The sequence below is a fragment of the Pithys albifrons genome, chromosome 7, assembly GCF_047495875.1.
Source record: "Pithys albifrons albifrons isolate INPA30051 chromosome 7, PitAlb_v1, whole genome shotgun sequence".
Classification (NCBI taxonomy): Eukaryota; Metazoa; Chordata; class Aves; order Passeriformes; family Thamnophilidae; genus Pithys; species Pithys albifrons.
The window spans coordinates 61,011,282-61,030,947 of NC_092464.1; the positions used below are offsets into that span (position 1 = coordinate 61,011,282).

Sequence of the window (19,666 nt, forward strand, 5' to 3'; positions counted from 1 at the left end):
TGATCCCTGGCACACACTGTCCCTGCAGGTCCCCTGTGTTCTCCTGGCAGCTCCCAACCTGGTTCACTTAAACATTCACCTGCAGCCAGCTCTGTCACCTTCTCTATAGCCACAGAGAGGTTAAAAATGATGACTAGCCATCTCCAAGCTCACTGGCCATGAACAAGCAGAACCTGAAGCAGACCTGAGTCTGTTGAAGACCTCACTGGAACTCTGATCTCATCACAATGAGCCCCTGGAGAACAAGCAAACAAGGAGCCTCTATAGAGTCTATCCCTTGGCATGTTCTTGAGAGTGACTTTGCAAAAAGCCCTAAGACTGCATGTCCTGAGCTAAGGAGAAGCCCTTTCCTGATGGAGCTGCTGTTGTGGAGCCCAGCTGTGTCCCAGCAGTGCCCATGGCCTGTCCCTGCCTGTGAGCCCAGGATGGACATGCAGCAGGTCTGTGTCCCAGCTGGCAGAGGACCAAGGCCTTAGTCCAGCCCAGGGGCTCTGCAGGAGAGTGTACAAGTGGAAAGAGAGCAGGTCAGCAAAGGCCCAGTGCTGGTGCTCCCTGGCAGTGCTGCTATGCTGGGACTCTTTTGCCCTTCTCTGCACACATGGAACTGGCCAGTAGGTCCCTGAAAGTCTCAAAGGAAAAATGCAATGATCTCCAATGACCTCCTCAGACACACAAGGCTACTACAAGAGAGTTTATTTTGTTTAAATATAAAGATAGCACAATTACTCAATTAAAGATTGAAAGAGTTAAATTAATAAATGAGACAGTGATTTAGATGACAGGATGAATATAATAATTTCATTGAGCACAACCTTAGGAAAAAAACCCAACCACTGACAAGGCAAACTGAGCCTGTCATGAGTTTCATTGTGAACACTGTACAGAAGAAAACTGGCAGGTTCTTGCTGCTGAAAAGCATCCAGTCATCATTTTTCTCAGGGCATCCTTTAGCTCCTGGTTTCTCAGACTATAGATGAGGGGGTTCAGTGCTGGGGGAATCACTGCATAAAGAATTGACACCACCAGGTTCAGGGATGGGGAGGAGATGGAGGGAGGCTTCAGGTAGACAAACATGGCAGTGCTGACAAACAGAGAGACCACGGCCAGGTGAGGGAGGCACGTGGAAAAGGTTTTGTGCCGTCCCTGCTCAGAAGGGATCCTCAGCACAGCCCTGAATATCTGCACATAGGAGAAAACTATGAAAATGAAACATCCCACAAATGGAAAAGCACTAACTACAATAAGCCCAAGTTCCCTGAGGTAGGAGTGTGAGCACGAGAGCTTGAGGATCTGTGGGATTTCACAGAAGAACTGGCTCAGGGCATTGCCCTGGCATAGGGGCAGGGAAAATGTATTGGCTGTGTGCAGCAGAGCATTGAGAAAGCCACTGGCCCAGGCAGCTGCTGCCATGTGGGCACAAGCTCTGCTGCCCAGGAGGGTCCCGTAGTGCAGGGGTTTGCAGATGGCAACGTAGCGGTCGTAGCACATGATGGTGAGGAGAGAAAACTCTGTTCCCATAAGAAAGAATAGAAAGAAGAGCTGTGCAGCACATCCCATGTAGGAGATGGTTGTAGTGTCCCAGAGGGAGTTGTGCATGGCTTTGGGGACAGTGGTGCAGATGCAACCCAGGTCTGTGAGGGACAGGTTGAGCAGGAAGAAGTGCATGGGGGTGTGCAGGTGGTGGTCGCAGGCTACGGCGCTGATGATGAGGCCGTTGCCCAGGAGGGCAGCCAGGGAGATGCCCAGGAAGAGCCACAAGTGCAGGAGCTGCAGCTGCCGCGTGTCTGCCAATGGCAGGAGGAGGAACTGGCTGATGGAGCTGCTGTTGAGCATGAGCTTCCCCTGGGTATAGCACCTGTCCTAGGAGAAAAATATAGTAACAAGTCACAGTACATGTTTCAGAAAAAACTTCTTCTAGTCCTTATGTAACACCCTCAGGTCACCTCTTCTTTTTCACAAAAACGCTTTAGCTGGTCCATTTGAGGACTTCTGTTAAGGCCTGGCTCAGAAAGCTCCAGGGAAAAAGGAGCTCTGCTGATGTTCTGGAAGACTCAGTTCTGTCCTACAAAAATAAACAAATAGGAACTGAGACTGATGTTAGTTTTAAGCCACCCATGGTGCTAAAAATATTCTCAACATTGTCACTCCCATTTCACCCCAATGCAGAGCAGAGCTGTGGGGGTATAGTTTTGTTTCTTTCCTTCTATTTGCTCCAACACAAGGAGTGAAATTTTGGGGCAGGAATCCTTGGTATTTATACTTCTATCTAAGAGACAACCTGTGTGTCCTGTAAGGCAAAGAGATCATCCTTTCCTGCAATATTTGGCAAGATCCATCAGCTCTGCTCTCATCTGCCCAAGGCTATCACCTCTCTGATCTGCAGGGCAAAGGCACCCAGGGGTTCCCCTGAGGAGAAACTGGACACTGCTGAGAGCTGGTGACCCCAGTTTCCACGTGCACATCTTCAAACTCCTCATCCTGTCTCATCCTACAGAAGAGAGATATCTCAGCTCTCCCCTCCCACCAGGGGCACAGAGGGCTCATTGCAGCTGCCTGCACACACCTTGCAGCCCCACTGCCATAGCCTCAGTGCTGGGGGGCTGTGGGGAACACAGAGCTGCAATGGCACAGCTCTGCCCCTCAGGAAGGCATCCTGCAGGACAACAGGATCATCCAGGGAAAGAACTGAATGTCCTAAAGATGTTACATCCTGACTGGAGAGTCCAGGAGACCCATTGCCCAGAGCTCCCACCTGAGCTGGGAGCAAAGGCAGCATGAAGAGGAAGGGAAAATAGAGAAATTCCTCCACACTCCTATGGAGACCCTACAGAGACAATCAGATGGCCAAACGGAAGGACTCTCCTGGGTGGTGGATGAGATCAGGGGCTTGTTCTGGGCAGAAATGTGCAGAGCAGGAAATGGCCCATAGCTGCTCTAGCCCCCCTGCGACAGCATTTCAGCAGCAGCTCCCTCTCACTCCCTGCCCAGGGCTCTGCTGCCTGGAGCTGTCCCTGCCAGCAGCTGCTTCCCTGGCAGTGTTCCCAGAGTCCATCCCAGCCCTGGGTGCTCAGCTATGCTCTGCAGAGCCCTCCCAGCACAGGGCACTGGCCAGGGACAGCTCTGCCTGTGCAGGCTCTGCTGGCAGTGTCAAAGCAACCCTGAGGAGAATGGAAAAGCAGCACTGATGATGTGTGTACCTGGCAGATTTCTGATCCTCCCAGGTTTATTCATCAGTAGGTGTAAACGACTTGAAATGGAAGTGCCTCCTCCTGAAATGAGAAATTAATTTCTACTTTTTATGGGTCAGATAGCCCACAAAAAAAAAAAGTATGAACAGGATAATTCCCTTTGAAACAGCCTCTGCCTTTTTGTGCTTCTTGAAAAATATCCTGTGAAATCTCCTGCACTGCTGTCCAGCTCTGAACACCTTCAAACCGCAGAGAACCTTATTCACATAAGGACCCAGCTCTCAGCCATCGCTCCTTCCCCACAGCCCTTCGCCCCAGCCCTGTGAGCAGCTCCCCAGGCTGGCTGAGAGCTGACCCTGGCAGGCAGCAGAGTCCCTGCCCCAGCACAGCACCCTGGGCTGCAGGACCCTGCTCTGCACCACAGCCCTGGGCACCCCTGGCTGCACCCCCCGGCTCCACAGGTATTCCAAAGTGTCCCCCAACAGCCCCCTCCTCACACATCCCATCAGCTGGGGCTGTGCCAGCTTTAGGAGATGCCTCCAGGAGCTGCCCCTGCATTGCCCTGCACCCACAGACTCACCGTGTCCAGCACTGCAAAGATTTCTCCTCCATGAGCTCTGAGTCATCCTCCCAATGCTGAGCCCCTTTAAGCTCTGTCTGTGCCCTGCTGGTGTCCCTGAGCTGCCCTGGCAGTGCCCTGAGCCCTGCTGGGCTGTGCACAGGAGCTGCTCCTGGGCAGAGCTGTCTCTCTGCAGCGCTGCCCGCTTGCCAGGAGCTCCCTGTGTGCCAGGAGCCCGGCCCAGCTCAGCAGCACAGCAACAGCCCAGGGCATTTAATGGCCCTCTGGGGGATTTGGTGCTCAGTCCCTGAACATCAGACCCTGAGGAAAGTTAAAGTGAGATTCAAACTCTAAAGTTTCTTGTAGTGCTAATAGGTCCCACTGAGCGACAAAACTGAGAAAACATCCCCAGGGTTTTTTTGGAGCAGAAACATGGAGGCAGTGATGACAGGTCAGAGAATCACAGGATCATCAAGGTTGGGAGAAACCTTCAAGATCTTCTAGTCCAACTGTCATTCAGTACTCCCATAATCACCCCGAAATCATATTCCAAGTTCCCACATCCAAACACCACCTCAGCACTTGGAGATACCACCACCACCCTGGGCTACTTATTTCATTGCCTAAGCTTCCTTTCAGTGAAAAAAAGTATTACTTAATATCTAATCTGAACCTTGACCTATGCAATTCAAGTCTCTTTCCTCTTTCTGTCCCTATAGGTTTGGCAGAAGCGAGGGAGAATCCCCTCACTAAGACCTCCTTTTGGGTGTTTGTAAAGGAGCAACAAGGTCCTCCCTGAGCCTCCTCATCTCCAGACTGAAAAACGCCAGTTCCTCATCCAACATGTTTTCCAGACCCTTCCCTAGCTCCGTTCCCTTCTCTGGACACACTCCAGCTTCTCAATGTCCTTTTTTTCAGTGAGGGGCCCAGAACTGGACACAGCACTAAAAGTGGGGCCTCATCAGTGGCCAGGGCAGAGGGACAGTCCTGCCCTGGTCCTGCTGGCCACATTATTCCTCATACTAGCCAGGATGCCTTTGGCCTTCTTGTCCACCTGGCCACATACCCAGCTGCTTTCAAGCAGCAGCCTCAAGTCTTTTCCTGATGAGCAGCTCTCAAACTACTCTGCTCACAGCCTGAAACATTCCATGGGGTTGTTGTGACTCAAGGACAGGATCTGACTCTTGACCTTATCAATCCAGCCTCTCCACATCCCTCTGTGGAGCCTTCCTGCTCTCCAGCACATCCACAATCACACCCACCTTGGTGTTGTCCACAACTTTTCTGAGGGTGCACTCCATCCCCTTATCCAGATCATTAAAACGATGTCAAACAGGACCAGCCCCAACACTGAGCCCTGGGGAACACCACTAGTGACCAGCCCCACATGGATTTAGTTCCATTCCCAACCACTCTCTGGGACATCAGCCAGTTTTTCATCCAACAAACAGTTCCCTCATCCCAGCCATGAGCAGCCAGTTTCTGCAGGAGATGCTGTGGGAGGTGGTGCCAAAGGCTGTACTGAATTCCAGAGAGACACATCCACAGCCCTTCCCTCATCTCCTGAGTGGGTCATTTTGTAATAGACGGGGATCAGTTTGGTCATGCAGGACCTGCCTTTCCCAAACCCACACTGACTGTCCCTAATCCCCTGGTTGTCCTGTTTGTGCTGTGTGATGGCACTCAGGATGATCTGCTCCATGGACTTCCCTGGCACCAAGGTCAGGCCTGACAGGCCTGGAGTTGTCCAGATCCTCCTCCTGGCCCTGCCTGTAAATCACAGTTTCTGATTTCTTTTCAGCTTGGACTTCTCCAGTTCACCAGGACTGCTGGGCAATGAGTGAAAGTGGCTTGGCCAGCTCGTTTTCCAGCTCCTTCAGTACCCTCAGGTGCATCTCATGTGGGCCCAGGGACTTCTGGGGGCCTCATTGACACAGCAGGTCACTGACCATTTCTCCCTGAGTTATGGGGGCTTCACTCAGCTCCCCATCACCACCTTCCAGCCCTGGGATCTGGGTATCCTGAGAGCAACTGTATTTGCTGTTAAAGAAAGAGGCAAAGAGGGCATTAATTTCCTGAGCCATTTCCTCCTGCCCTGACCCAGTGCTGCCTCTGCATCCAGCAAAGGATGGAGACTCTCCTGACCCCTCCTTTTGCTGCCCATGGATTCAGAGACACATTTTTTGTTGTCTTTATTTGCAGTGGACAAACTATTTCCCTGTTTGTATCTGCCCCTTCATATTTTCCCCCAACATAACCTCACAATACCCCTGTAGTCCCCCAGGTTTTCTGTCCCTCCTTCCACTCTCTTTTTTATCCCCCTGAGTTCCAAACTAAGTTGTCGGTTAAACCAAGCCCCCTTGCTTGTTTTAGGGCACAGCTTGATCCTGGAGCTTAATATTTCCTTCTTAAAGCAGGTCCAGCCTTCCTGGACTCCTCTGTTCTTTAGGACTGACTCCCAAGGGATTCCATCAATCACTCTCCCAGGCAGGCCACAGTCTGCCCACCATCAGTGCCAGGTGTCAGTTCTGCTGCCCCCTCCTTCCTCACCCAAATGGAAAATGCTGCCATTCAGTGTCTCTGTGCCCAAGATGGCCCCAACCACCACATCCCCCACCAGTCACAGAATCACAGAATGGTTTGTGTTGGGAGGAACCTTAAAGAACAGCTTGTTCCAACCTCCATCATGGGCAGGGACACCTTCCACTAGACCAAGTTGTTCAGAGCCCCATCCAACCTGGCCTTGAACAACTGCCAGGGATGGAGCAGCCAGAACTTCTCAGAGCAACCTGTGCCAGGGCCTCACCACACTCACCATAAAGAATTTCTTCCTACTGTCTCATCTAACCCTTTCCTCTATCAGTGTGAAGCCATTCCCCCTTGTCCTGTCACTCCAGGCTCATGTAAATAGTCTCTTCCCAACTTTCTTGTTGGCTCCCTTTAGGTCCTGGAAGGCCACAATTAAGTTACTCCGGAGCCTTCCCTTCTCCAGGCTGAGCAACCCCAGTTCTCTCAGCCTTCCCTCATGGCAAAGCTGCTCCATCTCTCTGATCATCTTCGTGCCTCCTCTGGACTTGCTCGAACAGCTCCATGTCCTTGCTGTGCTGGGACACCAGAGCTGGAGGCAGCTCTGCAGGTGGGGCAACATCCAACCAGGTGTGTTCCAGCAAGGACAGTGTGGAACCCCATGGAAACACCACAGAACCTGCTGGAACCAAGGGGCCCATCTGACATGTGGGGTCTCATGGAATCAAAGGAACCCTGAGAAACTGTGGAACCTCATTGAATCCAGGGGTAATTGTGACACTTCAGGGTCAAATGGTCATTGTCAAACTGCAGGGTGTCATGGAACCAAAGGAATTCTGGAGCACCACAGACCTCATGGATCCAAGGGGCCCCTGACACACTGCAGATACCTACGGAGCACAAGGAACCTCAGGACAACATGAAATACCATAGAAGCAAAAGGCCATTGTGACACTGCAGGGAGTTATGGAGCTGAAAAGGCAACCCCATTACCAGCACAGGCTCCTCATGGTCTCACTGGAGGAGATCATTGGAGGCCATGACTGCACAAACCTCTCAAAAACTCAAAGCCCAACTAGCCCTAAAAAACTGAAGCACTTTGAAGAACTAATGAGCTCCACTGAGTGTCATTACTGACAAAGCCTCTCAAGGGACTAATTAAAGCAGATAATTGGAGGCTATAATTCCATAAATCTCTCATGGACTTACTGTCAAAAAGAATACTTTAATAAACCTTGAGTATCTTGAAGCATTAATGAGCCCCACTGAGTGTGGTTATTGACAAAAGAATCTCAAGGGATTCTCTACAGCAGGTCACAGGAAGCCAAAATTGCACAAACCTTTCAGAGACACAAAGTCAAAAGCAAAACTCAAAGCAGTTTGAAAAACCTGCAGGCCCTTGAAACATTAAGGAGCACCCCCCCCCCCCTCCATGGGCCATTCCTGACAAAGCCTCCTGTCCTAGTTCAGCTGGAGGGACCAGCTAACCCTGTGTGGGGGTGATCAAAGCTGTGTATTCTACCCCCTCTATTCATTCCCCAAGGACAATGGGCCATTAGCAGCAGCTGCCCAGGGAGCCATTATCACCTTCACACCCAGCCTGAGGGGGGCAGAGCTGCTAATGGGCCATCAACAGCTCAACACCCCCTGGCTCCCAGAGTTAATCACCCATTGTGTGAGTCCCCGCCCAGGGGGAGGGACTGAGTGCTCCCTGAGGGTACATAAGTGGTGGGTAAGAAAACCTCGGGAACCTCTTGTCGGATCCAGAGCAGCAGCAGGACCTTGACAGGAGGAGATCCCCACTCTCGCCCAGACCACAGCCCTCGCCTGCACCAACAGGTTTTTCTTTTCCTTTTCCTCTGGACTTGGGGGAACCACAGGGGTCTCAGCACAAGGGCAAACAAACCCCCTTGGGTTTGTGCCCCAGGACACTGGGTTATACTGCTGGGGTTTTGTGAGTTGAAAGCAATCTCCCTTGTGTGTCAGTGTTGTTATTGTAATATTATTATTAAATTTTAGGTCTGACTTATAATCTCTCTCATGGTGAGTTCATTTCCCCTGCTGGTTCACCTTCAAACCAGCACACCTCCCCAGGGACTCCTTCCAGCAGATCCCTGGAGGCCACGATTGCAGGGAGGTAAAGGCTCTGTGCAGGCAGCTCTGATGCTGACAAAAGCCTGGCTTGGCTGGATGAAGATTCCTTCCTTCCTTTTCAGACTTCCTCCGGGTTTAGGAAATGCTGTCAGTGAGACTGGCACCCCAGAACAAGGGCTCTGTCAGATTGCTGGGAGCAAAGACAGCCTGCTCTGGGCTCCACCCATGATCTTGGCAGCACTGAGACACCTGAGAGTTAAAAATAGTAGGCTGTATCTTTGAGAACATTTGGCAACAAGCAGGGATTGCTGGTATGTGGATAACCTGCATGGAAATGTTTGCTTTGAGTTAAAGCATTAAGTTAAAATAAATGTGAGTATCTCAATGTCTTGGGTTGCAATGAGAATATTTATTTTTTATGTATATTTGTATCATTCAGTTGGTAGTTTAGAAAACAATCATGTGGTGAGTTTACTCTCATGTGAAGTCTGATTTTATATTGTAATTTTTGAATCACATCTCAATGAGACAGATAAAACTCACAGGAAAATGGCACAAGTACTGTGGGAAAATAAGCAAAGTATTAGGACCATGTGTTTGTGTGAATTCAGGTTTTTCTCTTGAAGAAATGCCCTGTGCTAATTGGACACTTTATTGCATGTTCTCTGACCTGCTTCTCATCAGTAATACCTCAGAGTTTAAGAAGACTTCTCCAAGGGTGTTGCTGCTGGCTGAGAGATGCAGCAGCATCCTCAGTCCTCACCTGGGAGAGGATATTCCCTCCCCAGGCCAAACTGAGTTTCTGAAACACCTCTCAGCTGAGTTGTCACTTCTTTAGAAGAAACCTGTGATGGAGGTGCTGCCTTGTAGCTCACACCCTGTCTGTGTGCCCTGCAGGGAGTCTCTGTGCTCTGGGAGGGTGGGGAATGCAAAGGAAAGGCTCAGCTCCCCAGGCAGCAAGAACATTGCTCTGCCTCTATGGGGGCTTGCACGGGTCTGCAAAGTGTTGCAGGGCTGGGATCGGAGGGAATGAATCTCTGGCTGGATTTGTAAGGGGTCAGGAATCCAAGTGACAGAGAAGGAAGGTTAGGAACGTTGAACTATCTGTGATTCATGCAGAAATTATAAAAGCCTGACCTGCACAGGAAAATTGGATATTGTGGGGAAATCACCCACTTTGAAGCATTTCTTCCCTAAATGACTTGAAAACTGCATTGCTGAAAAGGGGCATTGCTTGCACCAACCTGTGTCTTAACACCGTGAAAACTTTTTATTTAGACATAAACTGTTGCTTATCTGTCTTGCTAAAATGCCCTGGGGATGCATCAGAGTCACCTGATTCAGTGGAAGAGAGATGCCCCTCCCCAGGTAAAAGGGAAGGATTCAGATCTACAACAATCTCCCAAATCTTTGTGGTCTGACAGAGCACCAGGGGGTGAGCTCTTACATGTGACGAGAGCTGGGATTAATCTCTCTGCCTAAGGCCTAAGAACTGAGTCATGCCTTGCCTTGCAGTGTTAGGATTGCCTCTCCTCTCCGAGCCTTGCCTTGCTTTGTCTTCCCCATTTTCATCACTTTCCTGCTTTTTCACCCTGTTTCTACTCAATGTTCTAACATTAAATGCATCTCTTAAAGATCTGGACAAGGAATGTAAACAAGGTGGTTTTGCAAGGGGCTGGTATTTATCCATTTCCTTCCTTTTCTCTTTTATCCGCAGGCATCCTATTTAATAAAATCACCTCTTAAAAAGCAAGGCAAGATTCTCTTCTCTCTGTGGCATCGCCGGGTCCTGCAGGCTCAGGGATTCTGTTCCTCCCTCCCTCTGCAGTCCTCCCTGCAGCAAACAGCCCTGTTAGATTTCCAGCTCTCCTGCAGCCACCTGTGTGTGGTGTTTGGAGTCTTTCTCTGGCCTTCAGGTGCGTGTGGTGGCAGAGAGGCCACCAGCACCCTCAGAGCTGCTGCTTGGATTGCTCTGCAGAGGGAAAATATCCCAAAGGAGAGGCTTGGAGAACCACACCGTTGGATCTGGATTCGTTCTTCTGCCATTTTGTGACCACTCCAGCCTGCAGGGCCTGTGCTTCACTGTGCTCCTGGTCATCTACCTGGTGGTGCTGGCAGGGAACAGCCTGATTGCCCTCATCACAGTGCTGGACTGCAGCCTGCACAGCCCCATGTACTTCTTCCTGAGGAACTTGTCCTTCCTGGAGATCTGCTACACCTCAGTCACTCTGCCAAAAATGCTGGTGAGTGTCCTGAGGGCAGATGGCAGGATCTCCTTCCTTGGCTGTGCTGCCCAGCTGTATTTCCTGGTCCTGTTGGGCAGCACTGAAAGCCTTCTCCTGGCTGCCATGGCCTACGACCGCTACGTGGCCATCTGCCACCCCCTGCACACCCCCTGGCCATGAGCAGGGGGCTCTGCACCAGGCTGGTGCTGGGCTCCTGGGGGGCTGTCACACCAGTACAGGTAGGGCAGACCTACCAGCTGTTCACTTTGCCCTTCTGTGCCTCCCACGACCTTCGTCACTTCTTCTGTGACGTCCCTCCACTGCTGGACCTGGCCTGTGCAGACACATTCTGGAACCAAGTGGTGCTGCACAGCATCATCCTGGGGTTTGCAGTTCTTCCCTTCTGCCTAATAGTTCTGTCTTACATTCAAATTATCAGGGCAATTCTGAAAATCCCCTCAGTTCTGGGCAGGCACAAAGCCTTTTCCACCTGCTCCTCACACCTCATGGTGCTGACACTCTTCTATGGCTCAGCCACAGTCATCTACTTAAAGGGACACTCCAGGGATTCCAGAGATCCTGACAAATACTTTGCCTTGTTTTACACAATTGTGACTCCCATGTTTAACCCTCTCATCTACAGCCTGAGGAATAAGGAAGTGAGAATTGCCCTGAAGAAACTCCTGTGGACAAAGTGATCCCACAGTGGATCCCAAACACAACAATTCTGTCAAGTTGTTTCTGACCAATGTCATGTGAGGTAGAAATAGTGCAATTGTGGCCAGTCATCAATGAGCCCCAGAGGGTGAGACAATCCATGAGGAGGTGACTCCTCTTGGATTTGAGCAATCACTTCCTAGACCTCATGGACTATGGGCAGTGTCCCTGCATGGAATCAGCTTCAAATGCTAAAAGATATGAAGGGCAACTTCCCCTGCTGTGATGTCTTGCACTGAGATCTGTAAAGCTGGACTAATTTATCATAAAGAATAAAAAAATAATAATTTAAAAACCCATCAAGGGAACAATTCAGCACTGGAATAGCATCCCAGACACCTGTGGAGTTTCCATTTGTCAAGGTTGAGCAATGTCAGCCAGTACCTGAGCACTGCACAGTCGCTCACTCCCTTCTCATCAGTGGGATGGGGGGGAGGATCAGAAGGGTAAAAGTAACAAAACTTCTGGGTTGAGTTAAAGTCATGCACACATGAAGAGCAAAACCAGGAATTCATTCCCTGCTTCCCATGGCTGGGCAAGTGTTCAGCCATCTCCAGGAGTGCAGGGCCCCATCCTGTGTAAGGGTGACTTGGAAAGACAAACACCATCACTCCAAACTTCCTCCCACTTCACATACTGAGTGTGATGTCATATGGTCTGGGGCACCCCTGGGCTGGGAATGTGGAAATTGGAAATTGGGAATTTTGGAATGTGGAGAAGTCTCATGGGGGTTTCCCTCCCGCTCCTCACCATCCCAGACTTCCCAAAGCCAGAATCAGGATGAAATTTCATCCCTCATCTCTGCCATCATCATCCTCATCCTCATCGGATTCGGTGTCTGGAAGCTCCGAACCGGGAACACGTAGGATGGGGGTCAGGAAGGGACATGGATCACCCAGCAGCATCCCAGGGATCTCCCACCACATTTGCTGATCCCTCTTCATTTCCACAGGGAATAGAGAGAGTAATGGATACAACATGGTTCCAGTGCCACATCTGGCTCTGGATCCTCTCCATGTGGATCCTGGAATGGATCCAGGGGTCTCCAGGCTGCCAAAGAGCCATGAGGTCCCACACTGTCCCAGGGGCTCCCTGGTGACCTCCCAGGGGTCTCTGGGGGTGACAAAGAGCTGTGTGGTCAGAGGCTGTCACAGCAGTTCCATGGTGACATCCCAGGGGACTTTGGGCTGCTCCAGCACCAACCTGTCTCAGGCACTCACAGGGCCTCCAAGGGACATTCCAAGGGTCTCCAGGTTGCCAAAGGACAGGGAGGTCACAGACAGTCACAGGGGCTCCGTGGGGACATTCCAAACGTCTCCAGGCTGCCAAAGGACAGAGCGGGTACAGTCACAGGATTCCTGTCACAGGCAGAGAGGGAGCTGCAGGCATAGTCTCTTAGAAAAGGTCCCGTTCAGTCACATGAAGCAGAAAGGACCCCCAACACCACCAGAGACCCCGAGTGCCTCCCAGCACCCCCTGGGTTTCTAAAGTCCTTCTCCCAGAGGAGCCTGGAAGTGGCTGGATCCAATCCCAGCCCCAGACTTTGTCAATGGTTTCTGTGTAAAGGGTTATACAGGTGAGACTGAACCTTTGTACAACTTTGTCCTGCACAATCAAGGATGGAAAACCAGATATAGAAATGTATATGATTTACTATGGTAATGATTAGACAAAAAGATCTGACTCAGATTTATTCACTAGACAGCACAGAAGCTTTAGGAACTATTATCATACACTGCACTAGGAAGGAATATTGAAACACTTGGATTGAAGCAAAACCAATCATTAAGCAGAGAGTGATGTCACTCACCAAGACCAACGACCCTGGACAAAGCTCTTTGGCTCAGCCTCAAGGACTGACCTTGAGGGGCATCCCTGCTCCAGGCAGGAACCTCCACACACCCCCCAAGAAGGGATATGTCAGAAGACCCAATCTCTAAAATTTAGGCCTGGGCTTTTATAGTAGAAAGCGCTGGCCTGTCAGTCAGGTGTGTCCAGGTTGTGCCAGCTCAGCAGCTTTGGAGTTCTCAGGGGTGTCACTTGTTTGTTCCTTTATCCAAGGATTTCCCAGCTCTGCGACATCTTCCCCTTCCTCTCAGGATATTTCACTTTGGGAGTGTTGGTTGACTCAGGCCGCTTTCAGCTTTGTTCAACCCCAAAAGCAGGGTGACCCCCTTCTTCATTTCCCACTGGGGGCTTTGCAAACTGGGCCTTGTAGTAGTTATTTTCCCCCATTCCAGGCAGACCATCCTGCTACAGGACCCCCAAGATGCCCCTGCCCAGTTACCCACCTCTCCTTTCCCCACTATACCACTCCTTTCCCATTGTCCCAACAATCCCAAATTCCCCACACAGCTCATGTTGGGGGTGTCCCCCCCTGCTTGGTTTTGGGGTCTAAGCCCATTTCTGCTCAGTTTGGGGGTCCAAAGCCTTCCTTTTCCCCCCCTCTCCCCTCCTTTTCCTGTAAGACTTCAAACCCCTCCTCCCTCAGAGTGTGGTTTACAGCTGTCCCCGTCCCACTAAATTTGGGTGTCCCAACCCCCCTTTTCAATTGTCCCCCCAATCCCCAACCTCCTTCCCCCATTCCTGGTTTTGGGGGTTCCCACTCCCTTTGCAGCCCCACACCCAGTTTTTGCCCCCTTTTCCCCCCAGTTTCCACTGCCCCACCCACCTTTCCCCACCCCCTTTACCAAGAGCTCCTCACCCTCAACCAGGGGGGCTCCCAGCACCACCAGTGCCACCAGTATGGCCCCAGCTCCTCCCAGTCCCAGCATCAGGCTTTAAAATCAATATATATTGGTGATAAATAAAGTGTTATCCTTAAATCACACTTGGCCAGCATTTATCAAAGTTGTCTTAAGGTATTTTTGTGGCAAGAACTTGTGAAAAGTACCAGAACTTCAAGTTTTGATAAATAAACTCTGATCTGCCTCAGTGAACAAAACCTGGAAGAGAGAGATGGGTGGTTGAGGCTGAACATCTGGAATGCAGAACATACAGACCACAGGGACATTTTGCAGAAACCAAAAGATAAAGAAGAGGCTAAAAATGACCCAGTATTTATTTTGGAAAGTCCCTACCCAAGAAAAAAGATACTGAAAACACTAAAATATAATGTAAAAAGCAAGAAATCGATAACCAACAGAGGAGAGACTACTAATTAATGAAAGGGAATTATGTAATTTAGAACCAATGAACATTTGATTTATTTGTTTGCTGAAAAATGTATAAATAGGTAAAAAAGTCTTCTCTTGGTGTCTCTGTGGAAGCTGCAATTTTGTCAGTCAAAGCCAGAATAAAGGAACGTCTGACTCTTCAACACTGAAAAGATGGTGTTGAAGGTTTTATTACCCCAATGGTTTCCAAGGATTTCAGTAACATTATAAAGGCAGAGTATGGGAGAGGTGGTGCTGGACATGGGGTCAGCTGTCAGCAAGATAAATGTTTATTTAGTATTTCTATCTGCACAGGAAAACGTGTGGTGGAACCAGACCCCAGTGTCTCCACTTTTCAGGGGATGGAATGCTGATGGTTCATGGCTCCAACATTATCCAGTTGCAAAAGCAGAGGGTACTTTGCTGCCCATGGGCAAAGGAACCACCCAGGGGCAGAGGGAGTTACACCCAGCCCTGGAGGGGACAGGCTGGGCTTGGAGCCAGGGAAGGGAAGGGTTATTTTTATGCTTTTATGTCACTATAGACAGGAAACAAAACTGCTCCAAACCTACTTTACATGCAAACAAAACTGTTCTAAACCCTACATCTACATATATATTGATAAAGAAAATGTAATCTGCCCCAAGGGTTGGGTTAACAAGAACCTGGGTCAGCCTCACCTTCAGGGGGGTCAGGGCAGGTGCTGTACAAGGGGGAAGCTTCTGACAGCCGCTCACAGAACCCATCCCTGGAGACCCCTCACTACAAAATCTGGCCACACAAACCCAATGCACTGTCCAGTATGGATCACCTGGAACGTGGGTCACCAGGTCTCTGCTAAACAGGCCTCATCAAGAATGTTGGTCATCAACTCTTTACCCAACTTGTGTCGCCAAGTCTGTACCAACATGGGTCACTGTGGATCATCCAAGGTGGGTCGTCCAATGGATGATGGAGTTGGAGCAGCGGATGAAGATGTTCATGCAGCTGGGGCACTTGTAGGTCTTCCTTTACCGGTGGGTCCGTTGGTGTTGAGTAAAGTTACTTCTAAAGTTGAAGCTCTTTCCACACTCCCCACACTCATAAGGCCTCTCCCCGGTGTGGATACGCCGGTGGATGGTGAGGGTGAAGTTTCGGTTGAAGCTCTTCCCGCAGTCGGTGCAGCGGAAGGGCCTCTCCTCTGTGTGTGTGCGCTGATGTCTGAGGAGAGTTGAGCTCCTCTGATAACTCTTCCCACACTCCTCACACTTGTAGGGTCGCTCCTCTGTGTGTGTCTGCTGATGTTTGAGGAGATCTGATCTGCTCATAAACATCTTCCCACACTCCCTACACTTGTATGGTCTCTCCCCGGTGTGGTTGCGCCGGTGGGTGATGAGGGTGTCGTTGCGGGTGAAGCTCTTCCCGCAGTCCGTGCAGCGGAAGGGCCTCTCCCCGGTGTGTGTGCGCTGGTGTGTGAGGAGATGCGAGCTGGTCTGAAACAGCATCCCACACTCTGAACACTCATAGGGACGTTCCCCGGTGTGGATCATCTGATGGCGAATCAGGCTGTAGCTCTGGCTGAAGCTCTTCCCACATTCCAAGCACTTGTAGCGCTTCTCCTTTGTGTGAAGCTGCTGCTGCATCACCGGGTCGGAGCTCTGGCTCAAGCTCTGACTGCCCTCCCAGGAGATGGAGGGTTTCTCCTCTTTAGAGCACCCTGTCCTGAGTTTGGAGCTCCTCCTCCTATGGGATCTCCATGGATTTTCCTCCCCAGTCACTTCCTGTGCTGTGGAGCCACTCAAATCGACCTCTGCCACCAGGTTCTGCTGGGGGGATTTGTCCTCCGTGCTCTCCGTGCTCAGCTCAGGGCCTGGGGCAGGAAGGAACAAGGACACTCAGGGCATTTGCCTCCGGCCCACAGGGAAGGCCAAGGACATCCCCCCAAACCTGGCCCCAGCAGGACGGCGTCGGCAGCGGGGTTGTCCTGCAGCCGGGGCCATGCTGGGCTGGAAGATGCAGCACAGGAGAGGGGCAAAGGGGCACTGACTTCCTCCTCACCTGCCTGGGGGGCCCGGGGCATCTTCCTCTTCCTCGCAGCCTCCTCCTCCATCCTGACAAGCTTTGGGAAGGAGAAATCCTGGTTTGGGGAAAAACAAGGTGTGAGTGCCTTGGGTTGGGGGTTCCTCCTCCCAAAGACCATCTCTAGAACTTAACAAGCTTCTTGTGTCCAGAAAAATCTCCAAAAGTCCAAGATTCAGCCAAGAAAATACTGAAACGAACTCCTCCTCTCTGGCCTCTCCATTTTGGGGTTCTGGGGGTACCCCCTGTCCTGGCTGCTTGGGGTCTCCTGTCTGTTCAGTGTCCTCCCTCTCCAGGCTGCCGGGGCTCCAGAAACCCCTGCCTGGCCATTCTCAGGTTTCCTGTCCCCACACCTCTTAATTCTGACTCCAGGAACACCCTGACCCCCCTTTCCCACCCATCCCACACTCCCTTTTCCTTTAACCTGCCATCCCCTGGACCCACCAACTACCTCTCCCCACCCCAGTCCTGCCTGTCCTTCACCTTGGCACCCTCCTGATCGCCCACTCCCAGGCACTGGGATCCCCCTGCACCCCCTTATCCTGCACCAATATTCCCCTGCATACCCTTGCCTGGCCATTCCACCTCTTCCAGCCCCCACACCTCCTGTTTTGTTTTGGTTTTTTTCACTCTGGGTCCCCTGGAACCCCCACTCCTGAATTTCCCAGACCACAGACTCCCCCTTTTTGGAACACTGGGGGGTCCACTTGAATCAGTTTCTCTGGATACTCTGGATCTCTCTACCCCATGATTCCCCTTTCCCTGACCCCTTGACCCCCCTTTCCTGGGCACAGAGTCCTCCTGGATCCTCCATTTCCCTTCTCCAAGCTGCTATATCCCCCCTTCCTTGGACCTGTGGCCCCCTGAAAACCCCCTTCCCCAGCTCTGTGTTCCCCCTACACAACAAAAGATTCAGCCCCAAAAAAGCCTCCCAGAAGTTCCTGCTCTCTGATCTCTCCACTTTGGGCTTTCGGGGGTCCCCCCTAATGGGCTTGCTGGGGGTCCTACAGGTATTGGGGGTCCCCCCTCTCCAGGCTCCCTGTTTTACTGTCCCAGGGGGGTCTCTGAGCACCCCGAGCAGAGACTCAGGGCAGAAGCCGCCCCTGGGACCCTCGGCATTCCTTGGAGGGGTTTGGAGGGCCCTGGAGTTGTTTTGGGAGGTCTGGGAGGGAGCTTTGGGGGGATCCTGGGATAGTTGGGGTAGGTCTGGAAGCGGTTTGGGGGACCTGGTGTGGTTTGGAGGGACTGGGAGAAAGACTAGGGGTGGTTCTGAAGAGGTTTAGGGATGGTCTGGGTGGGGGTCTGGGAGGAGGTTGAGAGAATTTGGGCAGGTCTGGGTGCCCTAGAAGGGGGTTTGGTGAGTCCTGCGATTGTTTCGGGTGTCTGGGAGCTGAATTTAGGTGAGTATGGGGGCATTTTAGGGGTCCTGGGCAGTTTAGACGGTCTGGGAGAGGTTTGGGGGGTCTGGGAGGGGTTTAGGAGATCTCTGGGATGTTTGGGGCGGCCCGGGGTGTTTCAGGGGCTCCGGAGAGTTCAGGACCGGATTTGGGGCATCCTGGGGCTCCAGGGCAGTTTGGGGGGTCCCAGGCGGTGGGTTAGGGGGGTCTCAGGGGTATTTTCGGGGGGGATTTGGGGCGTTCTGAGGCGCATCCCGGGGTGGGGGGAGGGGCTTACCCGGCTCCTTCACCGTCACGGCCAACACGGCCCCGGGGGGGGTCCCGGGGGGTCTGTGGGGGGTGGGTGGGTCGTGAGGGACCCCCAAAACCCGCCCCGAGTCCCCGAATGCCCCCGAAATACTCCCAAATTTTCAGAAATTAGCCGAAACTCGCCGCCATTGCTCAACTTTCCAGCAGTGCCGTCCAGTCCCGCCCTCCGTCTGCGCCGTCTCTGATTGGGCGTTGCGTCTGCCCGTCACCGCCTGCAGCCAGTCAGCGCTCAGGAATGCAGCGGGCGGTGATGGGATATGGAGTCCGCGCCATTTTGAGCCTGTCCCGTACTACATTTCCCGTCATGCACCGCGGCCCGTTCTGGCCAATCACAGACGGGACTACAACTCCCGCCCCCCCGCGCCCAATCGGGTCGGTCCCACCCCCATTGCAGCCCCCCAAGTGCCCCCCGGACCCCAAACTGCCCCAGAAGGGCCCCAGGACCCCCAAGTGCTCCCCCAATACCCACCAGGACTCCCTAATCACCTCCCTGGACCCCCACGTGACCCCCAAGTTCTTCCAGAACTTACAAGTGACCCCTAAAATCCTCTTTGGAACCCCAGATTCCGTTGCCGGACACTCGAGTGACCCCCCAGATGTCCTCTCGTAAACCCAAGTGCCCCATAAATGCCCCCACAGACCCCCGTGGGATTCCCATTGTGTCCCAAGTGCCCCCCAGACGGCTATTCCACCCCAATCCCTCCAAAGCCCCCCAGCCCCCCCTTTCCCATGGGGCTTTTTCCCAGGATTTGGCTCTCCAAGGGGGCACTTGAGGGGCCAGGGGGGATCTGGGGCTACTTTGGGGGCTGGTGACCTGGGGAAGGGATCTGGGGTGGGGTTAAGAGATTTGAGGTGCGATTATAGGAATTTTGGTTGGAATTAAGTGTTTTTAGTGCAGAATTAAATTGGTTTAAGGTGACATTAGGAGAGATTGGGTGGAATGAAAGGAACTTGAGACGTAATTCAATATTCCTTGTGTGAAATTAAGGGGATTATAGTGGAATCTTAATGATTTTGGATGGAATACCAGGGATTCTAAGAGGGATTAAGGAATTTTGGGGTGCAACTAAGAAATTTGGGGTAGAATTAGGAATACTTTGGGAAGAAATAAGAAAATTTTAGATAGAAAAAATGAGATTTTAATTGGAAATATGAAGATTTGGGGAATTTTAGTTGAAATTAATAGAATTTTCAGTAAGATAAATGCAATTATGAAGATTTTAAATGAAATTAAATGAATTGTGAGAAATATTATTAGGGATTTTCAGTAAAACTAAGGGGATTTGGTTTAAAATTCGTGATTTGGGTAGAAATGAGAAGAATTTTATGTAGAATTAAGAAAATTTTGAATCAAATTCAGGGGATTTGAGGAAAAATCAGCAGGATTTTGAAGGGTTTATAGGGATTGGAGGTGGAATTAAGGCAACTTTGAGGAGAA

The 19,666-nt window shown here is 51.4% G+C and overlaps 3 protein-coding genes and 1 pseudogene across 3 annotated transcripts in view; 1 reads left to right on the forward strand and 3 right to left on the reverse strand.

The window, feature by feature from the left end:
• LOC139673847 (class I histocompatibility antigen, F10 alpha chain-like) overlaps window positions 1-19,666 on the reverse strand; it is a 283,320-nt gene that overhangs the window by 84,462 nt on the left and 179,192 nt on the right. The gene's annotated exons all lie outside the window — the stretch shown is intronic.
• LOC139674325 (olfactory receptor 14J1-like) lies at window positions 865-1,833 on the reverse strand. The gene has a single exon (XM_071560528.1). The coding sequence runs from the start codon at window positions 1,831-1,833 to the stop codon at window positions 865-867; it is 969 nt and encodes a 322-aa protein (XP_071416629.1).
• LOC139674326 (olfactory receptor 10AG1-like) lies at window positions 8,828-11,290 on the forward strand (annotated as a pseudogene).
• LOC139673879 (zinc finger protein 852-like) lies at window positions 14,343-16,566 on the reverse strand. The gene is given in 2 exon segments (XM_071559812.1): window positions 14,343-16,313; window positions 16,502-16,566. Coding segments are annotated over 2 exon segments (978 nt in total). The 5' UTR covers window positions 16,554-16,566; the 3' UTR covers window positions 14,343-15,387.

Coding starts and splice junctions, on each gene's coding strand:
- LOC139674325 (XM_071560528.1), bottom strand. CDS start 1,833: ATGCTCAACAGCAGCTCCATCAGCCAGTTCCTCCTCCTGCCATTGGCA.